We start from the raw sequence: 15,505 nt of genomic DNA, 5'->3' as shown, positions 1-15,505 counted from the left end.
CTCGTCTACAGACCCCCCTGCCCCCAGACACCCTTCACCACCACCCTCACCAACTTCATTGCACCCCATGCCATTGCTTCAATGAGCAACATACTCATTGGAGACCTGAACTTTTACCCCGACAACCCCAGCGACCTCAACTCCACCATCCTTTGTGACAACCTAACCAACATCGGAATTAAACAACTCGTCACCACACAGAGCAGGCAACACCCTCAACCCCATCTTTGCGGCAGGAAACAGCATTCACTTCAGCCACACAACGCAAAAACACCATGGACCAACCTCCACTGCGTACACTTCGCCATTGACAAACTCAAGGCACCGAAACCAGCCCTACGCACACCTGGGCAGAACTGGAGCAAGGTAACCGACGAGCAACTCAACTACACCCTCACCTGAGACAACCACACCTGGGCACCTGACACCAATGTCACAGCCATAGAACTCCACACTTGGATCTCCAACTGCCATACAAGCTTGCCCCGCTACGCAACCCTGACAAACAGCACCCCAGGAAAGTTACCTAGTTCACCACCGATCTCCAAGAAGCAAGACGCACCTTCAGACACCTGGAGAAGAACTGGAGAAACACCAAGACACCCAAAATCTACACCACCTACAACGACGCCATGATGGACTAACACAACCAAATCAGGACCACCAAGAGGGACTTCATCCACAACAAACTCCTCGAAAACTCCAAGCAATTCTTCAGTGTCATTCATGAACTCAACAACCCACGCAGCAAAGCCACAGACATCCCCCCGTCCCAAGACCTCTGCAATAAGCGCAGAATCTACTTCCTCTTCAAGATGAAAATACTCTACGACAACTTCGCAGGACCTCCAGCAGATGCCACAGCCCACCCACTGCCCCCCAGACACACCAGCCAGCCCACCATCTCCACCTGGATACTGGTCACAGCCGAAGACACCGCCTCAACCATGGAAAGGCATCCACTCAGTGACCACCACCGACCCCTGCCCTCCTCACATCTACCGCATAGCCTTGTCCGCCATCGCACACAAACTACAACGCACCATCAACACCACCTTCAAAACAGGCACCTACCCAGATGACTTGAAGCATGAAGAAGTCAGGCCCCTGCTCAAAAATCCCACAGCAGACCCCTCCGACCTCAAGAACTACCACACCATCTCGCTCCTCCCCTTTGCAGCCAAAGTTGCAGAGTAAACAGTCAACAGGTAACTGACACAATCCATTGAAGACAATGTAATCCTCGAACCGTCCCAATCCAGATTGCAAAGCAACCACATCAACGAGGCTGCCCTACTCGCTGTCACAGATGACATTCGCAACCTCCTGGACCAAGGCCACTCCGCAGCCATCATCCTACTCGACCTGTCAGTGGCCTTCGACACCGTCTCCCAACACACACTAGTCACCAGACTACATGACGCCGGCATACAAGTAACAGCCCTAGACTGGATCCGATCATTCTTCACCAGAATACGCCAAAGGATCAGACTGCCACCCTTCTTCTCTGATTCCACTTAAATCTCCACTTAAATCACCAGCAGAGTCCCACAGGGGTCATCTCTGAGCCCGACTCTCTTCAACATCTACATGGCCCCGTCGCTGTCATCGTCCAACAACACAACCTCAACATCGTATCCTATGCTGATGACACCCAGCTCATCCTCTCCCTCACCAAAGACACCACCACCGCCAGACTCAACTTCCAGAAATGAATGCACGACGTCGCAGTCTGGATGACCAACAGCTGCCTGAAACTCAATGTTGAGAAGACAGAAGTCCTCGTCCTTGGAACCACCCCTTCAGCATGGGACAACACCTGGTAGCCGCCAACCTCGGAAACCCACCTACCCCCTCGGACAACACCAACAACCTCAGCATCGTACTCGACTCATTCCTCACCATGAACCGACAGATCTATGCCGTCACCTCCAGCTGCTTCTACGCCCTCTGCATCCTCTGCAAGACCTTCAAATGGATCCCTCTAGAGTCAAGGAAGACAGTCACCATGCACTCATCACCAGCAGACTGGACTATGGAAACACACTCTATGCCAGCATTTACAAGTTCCTACTCTGCAAACTCCAGATATTATAGAACACCGCTGCCAGACTTGTCCTTGGCATCCCCCGGCACAAACACATCAGCCAATACCTACGTAGACTCTACTGGCTCCCCGTGGAGAAAAGTACCCCCTTCAAAATCCCCACTCATGCCTACAAATGCCTACACAACAACGGACCCAAATACCTCAATGACAGAAACAACTTCCACGTCCCCAAAAGAAACATCTGATCTTCCAAACTTGCACTGGCCAAAACCCCACGCATCCACAGAGCCAGAGCAGGTGGAAGATCCTTTTCCCACATTGCATCCAAGACCTAGAACGAAGTACCAGCAGACATCAGGCATGCCCACTCCCTGAACACCTTCAGGAAGTCCCTCAAGAACAGGCTCTTTGGCTAACACATCTGCGCCCCCCCACCCCTCAGTGCCTTGAGACCCTCAGGGGTGAGTAGCACACTTACAATTCCCCCGATTGATTGATTTATCATCATCTGATGATTGTTCCTCTTCTGCACTGCTTGAGGTGGTAGGCAACGTGCTTCCACCATAGTGGTAGAGCCGCCAATAGGGGTGCGTCATCTACGTGTGATAGGTATGAGCGACCGGGTGTGAGTCGCTCATGCCTATCACACGTACGGCATAGCACAGGGGCCTCCCCCTCCACAGCGTACAGCCAGCCCAACATCATCTGGCCTGTGATGCAGGGAGACGGCACCCACTGTTGGTAATCCCCTCTGGGCACCCAGGTGCAGCGGTAGATTGTAGTATGCAATGTGGACCTCACTACGTTGGTGGGCAGGAGTCTAAAATTTACTGCTCCATGGTTGTCTCACACAGGTCAGCAACGTGTATCCATGTGACCTGCCCCCTCGTTGCTTGTGCTTGCTCTCCTGCCCAGCTATTGGCATTGTAAATGACAATGCCATTAATTTAGGTTTTAAAAACAAAAACATAAATAAAAATAATGTCATGAGCAATGCCAATAGCTCTAACTGTAAGAATGGCGAGACCATTGCATTGTAAATCTCCATTGTAAAACTCCATTAGTGTCGGTGCGCCTGAAAGACCCTGGGCCAGGCTGTCTGTGGAAAACCTGTCACGCAGTCTGGAGGCCTCACGCCCTTCACTAGCGAAGGACCCAGTATGGGCGGAAGCAGATTTCTGCAGATGGATATCTAACACACTCGACTCCGTACTTCCTTTAAGAGCGGCAGGAAGGAGGGAGAAAAGATTGTGCTCCGCTCCGTGGTATACGCCAGAGCTGAGGGCTATGCGGAGGGCCTGTAAAAAACTAGAACGCTCCTGGAGGAAGAATTGGGAAGTAGCTTGTAAGACCGAATACCGAGTGGCGATAAGGAACTACAAGCTCTCCATCCGGTGTGCCAAAACCCAATTCTTGGAGGAGAGAATCAGCAATGCCTCCAACTCCTCTAGAGAAACATTTCAAGTGGTCAAGGAGCTTCTGAGGGTCCCCACACCACCTGCCCCCACGGATAATCTGGAAGGAAAATGCAATGATCTAGCAGAGTACTTCCACACTAAAATTGATTACCCTGCCCCAAATCAACCTAGGAGCTGAGCCCGTCGAGGATGAGGGAAGACCCCTGAAGACCTTGGAGTCTTTTGGACCAGTCACTGAGGACAAAGCTCTTAAAATCTTAGTGTCCGTTAAGAGTGGCTCGCCCCGGGACGTAGTCCCCATGAGGATTCTTAAACTGGTTGCCCCTTCCATTGTGGAACCTATTACTATTACTGAGGTAATCAATGCCTCGTTAGGTGCCGGTGTTGTCCCACCCAACTGGAAGGGTGCAATAGTAAAAGCCCTCCTAAAAAAAAACAGCCTAGACCCTCTTGACATGGCGAACTACAGGCCCATCTCGTTACTTCCGGGACTCAGTAAAATCACAGAAAAATTGGTCAACCTCCAGCTATCCAACTTCCTTGAGTCCAACGGCGTACTGAGAAGTTCCCAAACAGGCTTCTGCCCGGGTCAAGGCACTGACACCGCCTTACTGGCAGTCGTGGAGGAAGCACGCTGCATTTTGGATTCAGGAGGGTCAGTGGCAGTGATCCTCCTGGACCTTAGTGCAGCGTTGGACACTGTTAACCATCGAGTGTTACTTCAGCGACTGTCAGATGCCGGTGTGAGGGGGACAGCGCTGAAATGGCTCAGGTCATTCCTCAGCAAACAGACCTTTCAGGTCTGAGAAGGGGGCGCACGATCGGCATCCACCCACCTCCATTGTGGAGTGCCTCAGGGCTCCTCCCTGAGCCCCACATTATTCAATGTGTATATGGCCCCCTTGGAGGATGTGGTGGCTCCATTTAACATCAAAATCGTGAGCTATGCCGATGACACCCAGCTGGTGTTTGCCCTCTCCCAGGCCACGGAAAATCCATAGGTGCTACATTCCTGCCTATCCAAAGTCCACACCTGGATGGGGGAATCAGCACTAAAGCTGAACGGTTCAAAAACCTAGATAATGCTGATGGGGTTGAAAGGTCCCTCACTCCCCCGGTCTGCCTGGCCTAGTTGCCTGGGATCCCCCCCACAAACCCAAGGCTGAGATTAAGAGCCTTGGCATTTGGTTGGAGCAAGATCTTTCTTTCAGGACCCAGGCTACCAAACTGGCTGGTGTTTGTTTCGGCCTTCTCCGATTGGTGCGCAAAGTGCTGCCTCTGCTCCCATTTCTATCTCGGAAGCTTCTGATCCAGGGCCTGATTAGATCTAGATTAGATTTCAGCAATGCAATCTATCTGGGTGCCCCTGAGATCACCCTGAACAAATTACAGCAAGTTCAGAATGTGGCGGCACGAATGCTCTACAACATCCCTATGTCACGATCTGCTAAACCCTCACTGAGGGCGTTGCATTGGTTGCCAGTGCGAGAAAGGGTGAAATTTAAATCCCTCTGCCTTGCACATAAAATCTTGCAAGGCAAAGGCCCTCCTGCCCTTCAAAAGCTGGTGACCCCATATAAGGCAAGTAGAACCCTACGTTCAGATCAACAACACTTACTCATGATCCCCAGGGTCAAAAAGGCTCGCTCAGGAGGGAGGAGATTCTCCGTTAAGGTCGCTACCCTCTGGAACTCACTCCCCCTAGGTTTGCGCTCCGAGGAATGCCTTCTGCGTTTTCGTAAACAACTGAAAACTTTTCTCTTTTGTTAAACCGCTGTGCCTCCTTTTTCTCTTTATCCGTTGCTCTGTTTGGTGAAGCGCTGGGATGCTCCAGGGTAACCACGCGCTATACAAAACTGGCTTAATAATAATAATATTAAATGCTTGTTAAAACTTGCACTGAATTGCTCATTTGCACAGTAACTTTTTTTAAAAACGCTTCCTTACCTCCTGCACTCTCCGCCTGCACCCCGGTCCACCACGGGGCTCTCCTGATTGTTGTGGAGGGTGCAGGCTCACGCGGCCATCATCTCTCAATCTCATAAATTCACTTCCCTCAGCATCTCTAAAATTCCCTCTGTTGACTTCCTGTTGTTCAAATTTGAATCTAAAAGTCTCCCTTTCATATGTGCCCTATTTTACAGACCCCCACCTGCATGCCCAATTTTCTCCAACTATTCAGTAACTTGACAGCGGAGTTGGTGATCAATCATGGCAAAATTCTTATCATAGGGGACTTTAATTACTGGCCTCATGACCCGCGTGAAAGCCCTTGCTCGATAAACTTCTCTGAGTTGCTCAATGGCTTAAACTTCACCCAGCATATCAAAGGGGCCACCCACATTAAGGGACACACCCTGGACCAGGTCTGGACCTCAAACCTTGACATCACCAATCTCCAGATCTCGCCCTGTACTTAGTCTGACCATTTCTTTATTGTTTTCTCCATCACTACCCCCTCCACAACCACAACCCCAACCCCTGATCCTCTTATGATCAGGAACTACAGCCGGGTGAATATCCTTACTCTCTGTACATTTCTATCTACCTCCACGCCTAGTACCTCTCAGCCCACAGGACCTCCGGTCTCACCACACACTCAGGCTGAAGACCTCAACTCCTGGCTGGCCAGGGCAAGAGACAACTTTGCTCCCCTGAAAAAACTCAAAAACAAGAGGCCCCACGATGCCCAGCATTGGTTCACAAAGGACCCTAAAGACAGGAAACTCGCCCTACGCCAAACCGAGCGCAAGTGGATACTTGACTACTTAAAAAAAATCTATCTTTATCTCAGCCTTAAAGGACTACAAAACCGCCATCCTTACAGCCAAAACTGAATATTTCTCCTCTAAGATCTTGGACTCGACTAGTAAAGCCAAAGACATCTTCTCCATTGTGGATGAACTTGTGAAACACGACCGTGTCACTGTCAAACCATTGCCATCACAATCTCTCTGCGATTCCCTCAACACTTATTTTATAGACAAAATTACCAACATCAAAACCAGTATCCCCAAGGCCGCCTCACCCCCCGATCCCAGTGGCACTCCCTGCAACCCCTCTCTCTTTTCCCACTTCCCTCTGATCACTCAGGAGGGGTTTTTTCCCCCTCCTCAATAAAGTTTGCTCCGGCTCCCCGAGGGACAGCTGTCCCCCTCACATTGCCCGAGAGATCTTTCTCAATATCCCGACCCCCTCTTTCTCTCCTCAATAACTCCCTCGCTTCGGGCGTGGCTCCCAATTATTTCAAGTCTGTGGTAGTCTCACCCATACTCAAAAAAGCAGGTGCTGACCCCAGGTGCTAAGCATTAACTGCCCCATTTCGTTACTTCTCTTCCTGGGCAAAATTCTGGAGACCTTCGTAGCAAATTGCCTAAGCACTTTTGTGGAAGACTCCCACTTTTTAGACCCCCATCAAGCTGGCTTTAGGCCCCAACACTCCACCGAGTCCATTGCCCTGGCCGTTCATGACGAACTCAGAAAGGGGGCCGATCAGAACACCTCGCAGGTATTGGTGCTCCTGGATCTGTGGGCGGCTTTCGACACAGTCAACCACGCTTTTCTACTCGATCGGTTCAAGAGCGCCGGCATCCGGGGCCCACCACTGAGATGGCTCACTTCGTTTCTCAATGACCGCTACCAAGGGGTCCGCCTTTCCAGCTTCTCCTCAGAGGAAAAAAGACTCACCTTCGGAGTCCCACAGGGCTCCTCCATCTCTCCCCTCTTGTTCAACCTGTACATTCTCCCCCTGATCTCCGAACTCCAAAAAAGAGCAGTAGTCATTTTTAGTTCTCGCCCTGCATAGGCTTCGCTTGCGCAGTCTCGTTGGGCGAGAAACTATGTCTTAGAGTAGGGAGGTAAAGGAGCCAGCTCTTCTCTATTGGCTGGCTTCCTAAACGGCGGCCAGCCATTGGAGAAGAGCTCTGTCTGTCCCTTTAAGCCCCGTCCGTTTCGGATTGAAGGATGTGTTTTTTGCTGTCCTTTTTCTCGTGACGTCTTCAGTCCCTCAACAAAAAACACGTCCCCCAGTCTGAAAAGGATGGGGCTTCCATCATCGGCATCAGCCCCAGGGCCGCTGATACCACCGAAGTGGCCGCGCTGGGATTTTGCAGTCGCGGGAGGCTTGCCTGAGGAGCCGCGCAGTCATTGGCTGGCTGTGGCAGGCTCGTCCCGTGAGGCTGTGCTGTGATTGGCCCAGCGCTCGTGAAAGCCCAACGCTCGTCTGCCACCCTCCGGGAAGCCGCTGTTGCGGGAGAACAACAGTCGGACATCAGAGGCCGGGGAACCTCGCAAGAGAGAAGCCTGCATCACCAGAGGCCACCCAGGGTACCAAGGATTGCCAGAGAAGCCGCACTCCCCCAGTTAACGCTCGGAGCGTAGTCCCAAGCCGTGCTGTGTGTCTCTGCCTGGGGGTTGAGTGTGGAGAGCTGCCTCATTTCCGTAATCTTCTCGAGCCGTGCTGTGTGTCTCTGCTTTTTAAAACGATTGATGTGGTCAATGCCGGACCGCTTTCCCTCATTCCACTGACAGGAAGCGTGATAAAAGAACATTCATTTCTGTTGAAGGGCAGTTGCATCTGCATGTCGGTCGTCGGTTCAAGCGCCCCAGCAAGAAAATACATATCTGGAGTGTTTCTGTGTCTTTTGTGATTAGCCCTGCCCATAGTTTTCGATAACTTATTTGTGGTGTCTGCTCTGGGCTCCGGCCACAGATGAGCGGTGCCCGGGAGACGACGAGGATTGCCTGTGTTTGGGGTGAGATGGCCCTCTCTCTTTCTGGCTGCTGTTTGTGTCGTTCTGGCCCTGTGGTCGTATAGAGCCCCCGCCCCACCCCTACCCGTTGGACCCCGGAAATGAAAACTTGTTTCTCAGAGGCTAAAAGCACATTTATTTTCTGTGTTTTTTTTGTAAAGTTATATGTCATAGCCTGGACCTAGCGCCTAGACGCAGCGAGCGATTGACAGAGAAGCCGCAGCACCCCCTTCAAATGTTTGTTAATGTCACCAAAGGGCTCTGCAGGCATGAGGTGGTCCTGCAGGGGCAGTGGGGGAGCAGCCTTACCCCTGGGTACCTCAGCATCCCCACCCCTGAACCTGAGAATGAGAGGGCGTCTGCGGCTCACGATGGGCACCTTGGAAGGAAGGCGCTGTACGAAGAGAGCGCACTTGTAACAGATCTTTGCACAGGAAACTCGAGTTTTGTCTTGGAAAGTTATATGTGTAATATCTTCCGATGCTGAATGCTTTAGAAGTCTGAGGTAGAGAAAACAATGACAGCGAATGGGAACCTTCGAGTGAGAGGCCTCGAGTATACGAATGTTAAAACAAAGGGTCGAAGCAAGGTAGGAGGTGAAGAGAGACAAAGATAAGGCGCGGGGAGTCTCGGTCCGTTCAGTCAGAGGAAGAACGTGAGATTTAAAGGATAGCGAGCCAGGAATTGCCAGGAGAGCAGGGCGGGGGGGGCAGCTCCTTTAGAGAGTGCTTTATTCTTTAAGGTCCTTGGAGCATGCCAGGTGTGGCTCTGTCTGTCTGTGTGTGTGTGTGGCTCTGTCTGTGTGGGTGTGCGGCTCTTTCTGTGTGTGTGGCTCTGTCTGTGTGTGTGTGGCTCTGTCTGTGTGTGTGTGGCTCTGTCTGTGTGTGTGTGTGGCTCTGTCTGTGTGTGTGTGTGGCTCTGTCTGTGTGTGTGTGTGGCTCTGTCTGTGTGTGTGTGTGCTTTGTGTGTGTGTGGCTTTCTGTGTGTGTAGCTCTGTGTCCGCTAATACTCTCTAATGCTCACCTATTGCCAATGTAAATGACAATACCATTTATTTATGTTTTTAAAAAAAACAAAAAATGAAAAAAATGTCATTTGCAATGCCAATAGCTCTAACTTTAACAAAGCAGAGGCCATTGCATTGTAAATGCTTGTTATTTATGCCGACGACCAGCTTGTCTTCAAACTTGATCCCTCTCCCTCCTCTATAGAGAACGTTCAATCCACCATGACCTTCATCAGTTGGATGAACGCTAACCAGCTAAAGCTCAATCCCGATAAGATAGAGCTGGTTCTCACAGGGCCGCCAGGCAACCCTTTGAACTCCAACTTCTGACCTCTCTCCCTTGGCAGCCCGCCATCCCCAGTCATCTCGGTCAAGAGCCTAGCCGTCACCATTTGTAGCGACCTCTCCATGAGGGCCCAAATCAACTCGGTGGTTTCTGTCTGCTTCTTCCACCTACGCAGAATCAGGAAAATCAGCAGATATCTTTCTCATGAAGCTCTCGTCCAATTCACCCTGGCACTAGTCATGTCCCGCATCTACTACACCAACTCTCTGTACGCCCCCCCGCATACCAATCTCACCAATTCCAACTAGTTCATAATCAAGCAGCCAGGCTAATCCATGGACAGCCGAAGTTCAGCCACACCAAGCCCCTCCTTAGGAGCCTTCACTGGCTCCCAGTGACTCAGCGCAGTCTTTTGAAACTTGGCTGCCGGATCCATAGAGCCCTCTCATCCCAGTGACTTTCTTTCATTGCTTCCCTAATCCATCGCTATGTCCCTCCCGTGACCTACGCTCCTCCACTCTGAATCTCTTGTCACCGTGTACTTTCAAACGAAAGAAACATGGCGGTCTGAGATTTTTCACCCAAGCACCGCTCCTCTGGAATTCTCTCCCTCTAGAACTCCGCCAAATACCCTCCTATTCTCAATTTAGGAAATCGCTTAAAACTTGGCTTTTCTCCCAAGCATACAACGAATTCATACACATTGCCTCGGTCTTTAGCCCCTCCACCCATCGCCAAGAAACCGCTGGTGAACGTGCGCTCTATAAATAATTCCTATCATATCATATCAATAGACAACCAACATAAGTACAAGTCAGAAAAAGTTTATATTATGTTGAGCCAATTAATGTATTTTCGGTATGCGCGCAACTTTCAGCAACTCTGCAGGTCTTTTTGTGGTATTTCTTATGATCATAATTTATGTATATGGTTACAGCACTGGGCTGTCCAATCTGATATTTTGTTTACAATTCATGGTCCTCAGCAGGCATGTTTGGTAAAAGAAGTGGTCTGGGAGATCTGCTTGGATGGACTTCGTTACCAGCATCTCATATCTGAGTGCCATTTTGAGATGGAAAGCAGCATGCATAGAATGTAGCTGTAGACCTGCAGTGCTGGACCAGAGTACTTTCCTCCAAGTGGCGGGCTTTATGTGTCAGATCGCTTCACGTATTCCATGTCTGTTCAGCTGGTTTAGGGCTTGTAGAGTACTGAGTGATGAATTAGACCCACAGCAAACAGGCCTTGTGTGAGGGTATGAGCATGAACCAGGAAAGGGAGTTCTCAACCAGCCAGCTTGAGCCATAATTAGCTGCAGACTGCTGAGTGTTATGGCATTATTAGAAAAGAGTTGACATTACTACAGAATGCCCTGGTTAACCTATATCAGCCCTCCTTATTTTACCTGTATTTGGGAAATAGTATACTGATTGGGCCATCTCATTTGGGTGAGCTGTAAACTGCAGATTCTCACTGATGCACAGTAGTGTGCTAAAGACTAGAAACTGCATACGATATTGAGGCATTATTGTAGGGAGGAAGGAGGCACTGTCTTTTACATACAGAACATTTTCCATTGCTTGGAAGCAAAATTACACTGTGCAATTGTACAGATAAAACTATATAGCATACAAATGATAATGTGTGGAAATGTGGTTTCAGCAAATATTTGCGCGCCTGGTGGAGCCAGCTTTACTTCTGGTTCCACCCGGTGTGACAATTTTGTTGGTCCCGTCCCCTCCCAAGAGCAAAATCTCCAAGGATTTCCCTCCGTACCACCATTAAACAGTGTCCCTCTTTTCTCCACATATCTTCTTCCATGTGTATTTTTTTTATAGTGGTACTCATCTCAATGTGGTGTTAAGGTCGCTTCACATCACACACATTTTATTCAGAGACAATGACTCATAAGTGTGCAAGTCAATGTAGAGGAAATATTACTTAAGACAATGAGGGCTGCAAGATGTAGGAGTTACATGTCATTCATACAGGTAGGCATGATACGCAGGGCCACTGGAATTATGCAAAAGGGTTGACTAAATTATACAGCAAGTAAAAGCCAATTATGCAGCATAATGCGGCATGATACGCAGGGCCACTGGAATTATGCAAAAGGGTTGACTAAATTATACAGCAAGTAAAAGCCAATTATGCAGCATAATGCGGCACATATTTTTTAATATTACTTTTTATCTTGTTATTTAATATACTTGCTAAATTGGAAATACTGTCTGAGCAAAAATTCCCCCTCATCAGTACCAGCTTAACAACTAAATACATAAATAAGCAATGGAAAGGTGACCATTGAAGGGCCTTCCACTACGCCTGAACGTAATTTGCCACTATTTTAGTAACTTTTGATCCATTTGAGCTAATAACTTTTTTTGGTTTAAATCTGAACATTATGCAACAGATACTGGGTTATATGGTAAATGCGACAAATCAATAATTATGCGAAAATAACAGCGGCCGCAACAGTGCATAATTCCAGTTGCCCCAATTATATGTTAAGAATGCTTGCTCTGGAGAAATACAAACTATATACTATATTGATACACAATTATTATTATCCAAATGAACCAACTGAACTATCTACATAAAAAACATTTGGGAACTGCATGTTACACTTTGTGCCTTGCAAGAGGCACATTATTCCTCTACTGTACTTTAAAACTGGGATCAGTCAAAGCTCAGATATCTCTCAATGAAATACATTAATCACCAGAGTTACATTGACATTTTAATGGTGGCATAATAATTGCAGGCTGGCACAGAAACTTTGAAGTCTTTGCCATTAGCCCTGACATCTATTTGAAAATGCAGGGCACTGGGAACCCCTAAACTTGGCTCGTGATTCAGCTGCACTTAAGTTGAACTTAGGGGCATATTACCAAGGGCCATTATCGCCGCTTTACCTGGACTTTTTCCCACTAAAGCAGCGATAATTTGATCGCCCAATTACCAAGCTGTCGCTAACACCAGTTAGCGACAGCTAGTAGGCGATAGCGATCATCTTGGGGCCCGCTTTGCATGTCACCGATAATTATTGCTAATGAAATGCAAAGTGGGCGTGCCAAGATGTTAGCGACTGGAAACAGTCGCTAATATCGCTATCTCCTATTACCAACAATGGCTTAGTTTTGGAAATATTCGCGCTAAGCGCGAATATCTCCAAAAGCTAACGCCTGCCCAGAGCAGTTCTTAGCCATGTTATCCAATGGAAGGTGGATAACATGGCTAAGAGCATTGTCACGATAATGTGTGAATATCGCTGTATTTACAGCGATATTCACGCATTTCGCCTGCTTTTTATCATTTTAGAGATACACCTTGCTAATAGCAAGTTATCTCTGCAATAAAAAAAGGTGAACTGCGGCGATAATATTATCACCGCTGAGCCTACTTAGCGATAAATATCGCTGTAGGATGGTAATATGCCCCTTAGTTTTTTATTTATTCATCCTTCTGAACAGCGGACAGAATTTTACTATCAAGTATGTTAGCAAGAACGCTTCTAATATGCGTGTCTCCAGAAGCTTATGGATTCCACCAAAGTTGTAACTGATGCTTTTAAACACAGAATGCAGGCACAGACACACCACATGCTGTAACTTCAGCATGGCCCATTGTCATTCTGTATGAGAGAATCGCCACAGGCAGAATGATAATGGGGCTAATTGACACTCAGCAAGGACTGGGAGGGGCTGTTGATGCCTCTTCACTTCAAAGAAAGGCAGGCTGGCCCCCAACAGTGAGCACTGTAAAACTCCTGAGGCTTCTCAAAGGGGGCATCTCAGATTCCTGCAAACCCCAGAATTACGGACAAACGGCGTCAGTAAAAAGAATTATGACGGACAACCACTGTGAGGGAAGGTAAAGCATAGTGAGTGAATGTAACTTTCATCTGTCTCCCTACACGGAATCTAATTTGGAGCATATTATCAACGAATAATCGCCAAGTTAGCGGCACTTTTCCAAGCGCTAACGCGGTGATCGCTAGGTATGGCCTAAATACCTATCGCCATCACAAAGAAGTTAGCGGGAGTTTTCTACTCCGTTCCCTGACACTATCGCCTGTTACCGACATGTCGATAACAAGGAAATGATTATTAGGGAAAGAAGGCGATACAAAATCTCCAGCTAACTGGCGCTGGCGATAGTTCTCGCCAGGACTTGATAATATGCCCCAATGTGTTGCAAAAGGTTAAAAGGTGGGTGTTTCTTTGTGAACACTGCCGTAATTTCTGCAAACGTGGTATTAAAAAATATAGCCCATCATGTGCGCAAGCGAGGCTTAGACCCACTGAAGTTCGAACAGACGGAACTTGTATACCTCAGCTCCGCTTCCAAGCCTACGCCCCTCTTTCCTACACCACCCTTCTAGGCTCCTTCTGCTCAAAAAAGGCAAACGTTTGTTTTAGTGAGTGAGGTACGTCTTTTGTCATACACAGATCTAAAATCGGGTTACCCACAAGCCCTCGTAGCACCCTGGTTTTCAGTGAATCACTTGTGTTTAGTCAGAACCAGGAAGTTACTCTTCCGGCATGACCGCTTTGGGTGTTGGCGTGTTGAGTTAGCACCGTGCATTTTTTAAGTCACAGGTCCAGTCACATAACCGTTACCAAGCCCACTCTGTGTTATTTACCATTAGGTATGGTACTTCCTCTCATACCTGCTTCCTCGCATAACCTTCAACGCCACGTGCAACCCCCATTTTTGGCTCCGATAAATGTCACCGAAGCCTCCTCTGGCGATCCACACTCGAGGCTCCTCCAAGTCCGCCAGGGAGATAACTGGCAACCGCAGCGCTCCGGCCTGCTCAGAAAACATTTCCGCCATATCTGCTTGAGACTCAGTATCGTTTTGACCCTCCCTTCCTTCTACGACTTGCCTCCCAAACACGCCCATCTCTTTTTGGATTGTGCCATTCATACGCGGTAAAGTTCTGCAATGTGCATTATTTATTTATATCTACACAGCTCGGGCGTTACCCGAAGGATTTGGAGCGTTTTACATTAAAGTTTCATTATAAAGAATACAGGGGCATATTACCAAGCAATAGCGATAATTGTCGCTATTGCTTGGTTAGCGTGAAAAAATTAACGCCGAGCTGCGGCGATTTTTATCGCAGATAAACCTTGGTATTACCAAGGTTTATCGCAAATGCGATAAAAATCGGCCGCAATGCATGAATATCGCTGAAAAGCCAGCAATATTCATGCATTAGTGAGCTAATGCTCTTAGCCATGTTATCCACCTCCCATTGGATAACATGGTTAAGAACTGCTCAGGGCAGATGTTAGCTTTTGGAGATATTCGCGCTTAGCGCGAATATTTCCAAAAGTTGGTAATAGGAGCAGTGACGGCTGGTGGAATTTGAAACTGGTGGGGCGTATGCAGCGCTGCGCGAATATCTCCAAAAGTTGGTAATAGGAGCAGTGGCGGCTGGTGGAATTTGAAACTGGTGAGGCGTATGCAGCGCTGTCCCAATCGGCTTTTGAAGACTGGCTATCCATATTGGGAGGAAGGGGGTGGGGGTGGGGGTGGGGGTGGGGAGGTAGTTACACAACAGGGTAACTGTCTGGCTGAGTGTTACATTTTAGGTTAAGTAGTGTATGCATCGTGATGCAGATACATCCCCAAGTGAGGCACTCCGATAAAGTTCAAACAATGATTCAAAACGTTTGTATCAAATTGAGGATATTTATTCGCAGTTCATGGTGATCAGTTCATTGATATTGTTGTCATATCAATTATGTTGACGTTGATAAGTTCAGATGACAAAAATGAGAGGGGAACGCCTCCGATGCATTTCGGGCAAGTAGCCCTTTGTCAAGGAGCGCTGAAAGGGAGACAAGATGCCGTGAGGGTTAGGGTAATGGATCAAAGGTACTATTGGTAAATGTTAAGTGCCGATCAATAGTGAAGTCTAAAAGACGCTGGGAATGGTGAGGGAAGTGAACGGGACGGGGTAGCGTCAGCGCGTGACGAAGA

The 15,505-nt window shown here is 48.4% G+C and overlaps 1 protein-coding gene across 2 annotated transcripts in view; it reads right to left on the bottom strand.

The window, feature by feature from the left end:
- Window positions 1-14,386, bottom strand: part of LOC147732477 (receptor-interacting serine/threonine-protein kinase 3-like) — a 1,935,498-nt gene extending 1,921,112 nt beyond the window's left edge. For both annotated transcript variants that reach the window (XM_086956988.1, XM_086956989.1), the window contains exon 1: window positions 14,184-14,386. In XM_086956988.1, coding sequence (XP_086813114.1) covers window positions 14,184-14,350 — 167 coding nt within the window. In that variant the 5' untranslated portion in view covers window positions 14,351-14,386. The remainder of the gene's footprint in view (window positions 1-14,183) is intronic.
- Window positions 14,387-15,505: the final 1,119 nt, after the last annotated feature.

Source organism: Lissotriton vulgaris, chromosome 2_1 (assembly GCF_964263255.1).
Source record: "Lissotriton vulgaris chromosome 2_1, aLisVul1.2, whole genome shotgun sequence".
Taxonomy (NCBI): Eukaryota; Metazoa; Chordata; class Amphibia; order Caudata; family Salamandridae; genus Lissotriton; species Lissotriton vulgaris.
Note: the sequence above shows the minus strand (reverse complement) of the source record. Positions and strands in the feature narration are given on the sequence as shown.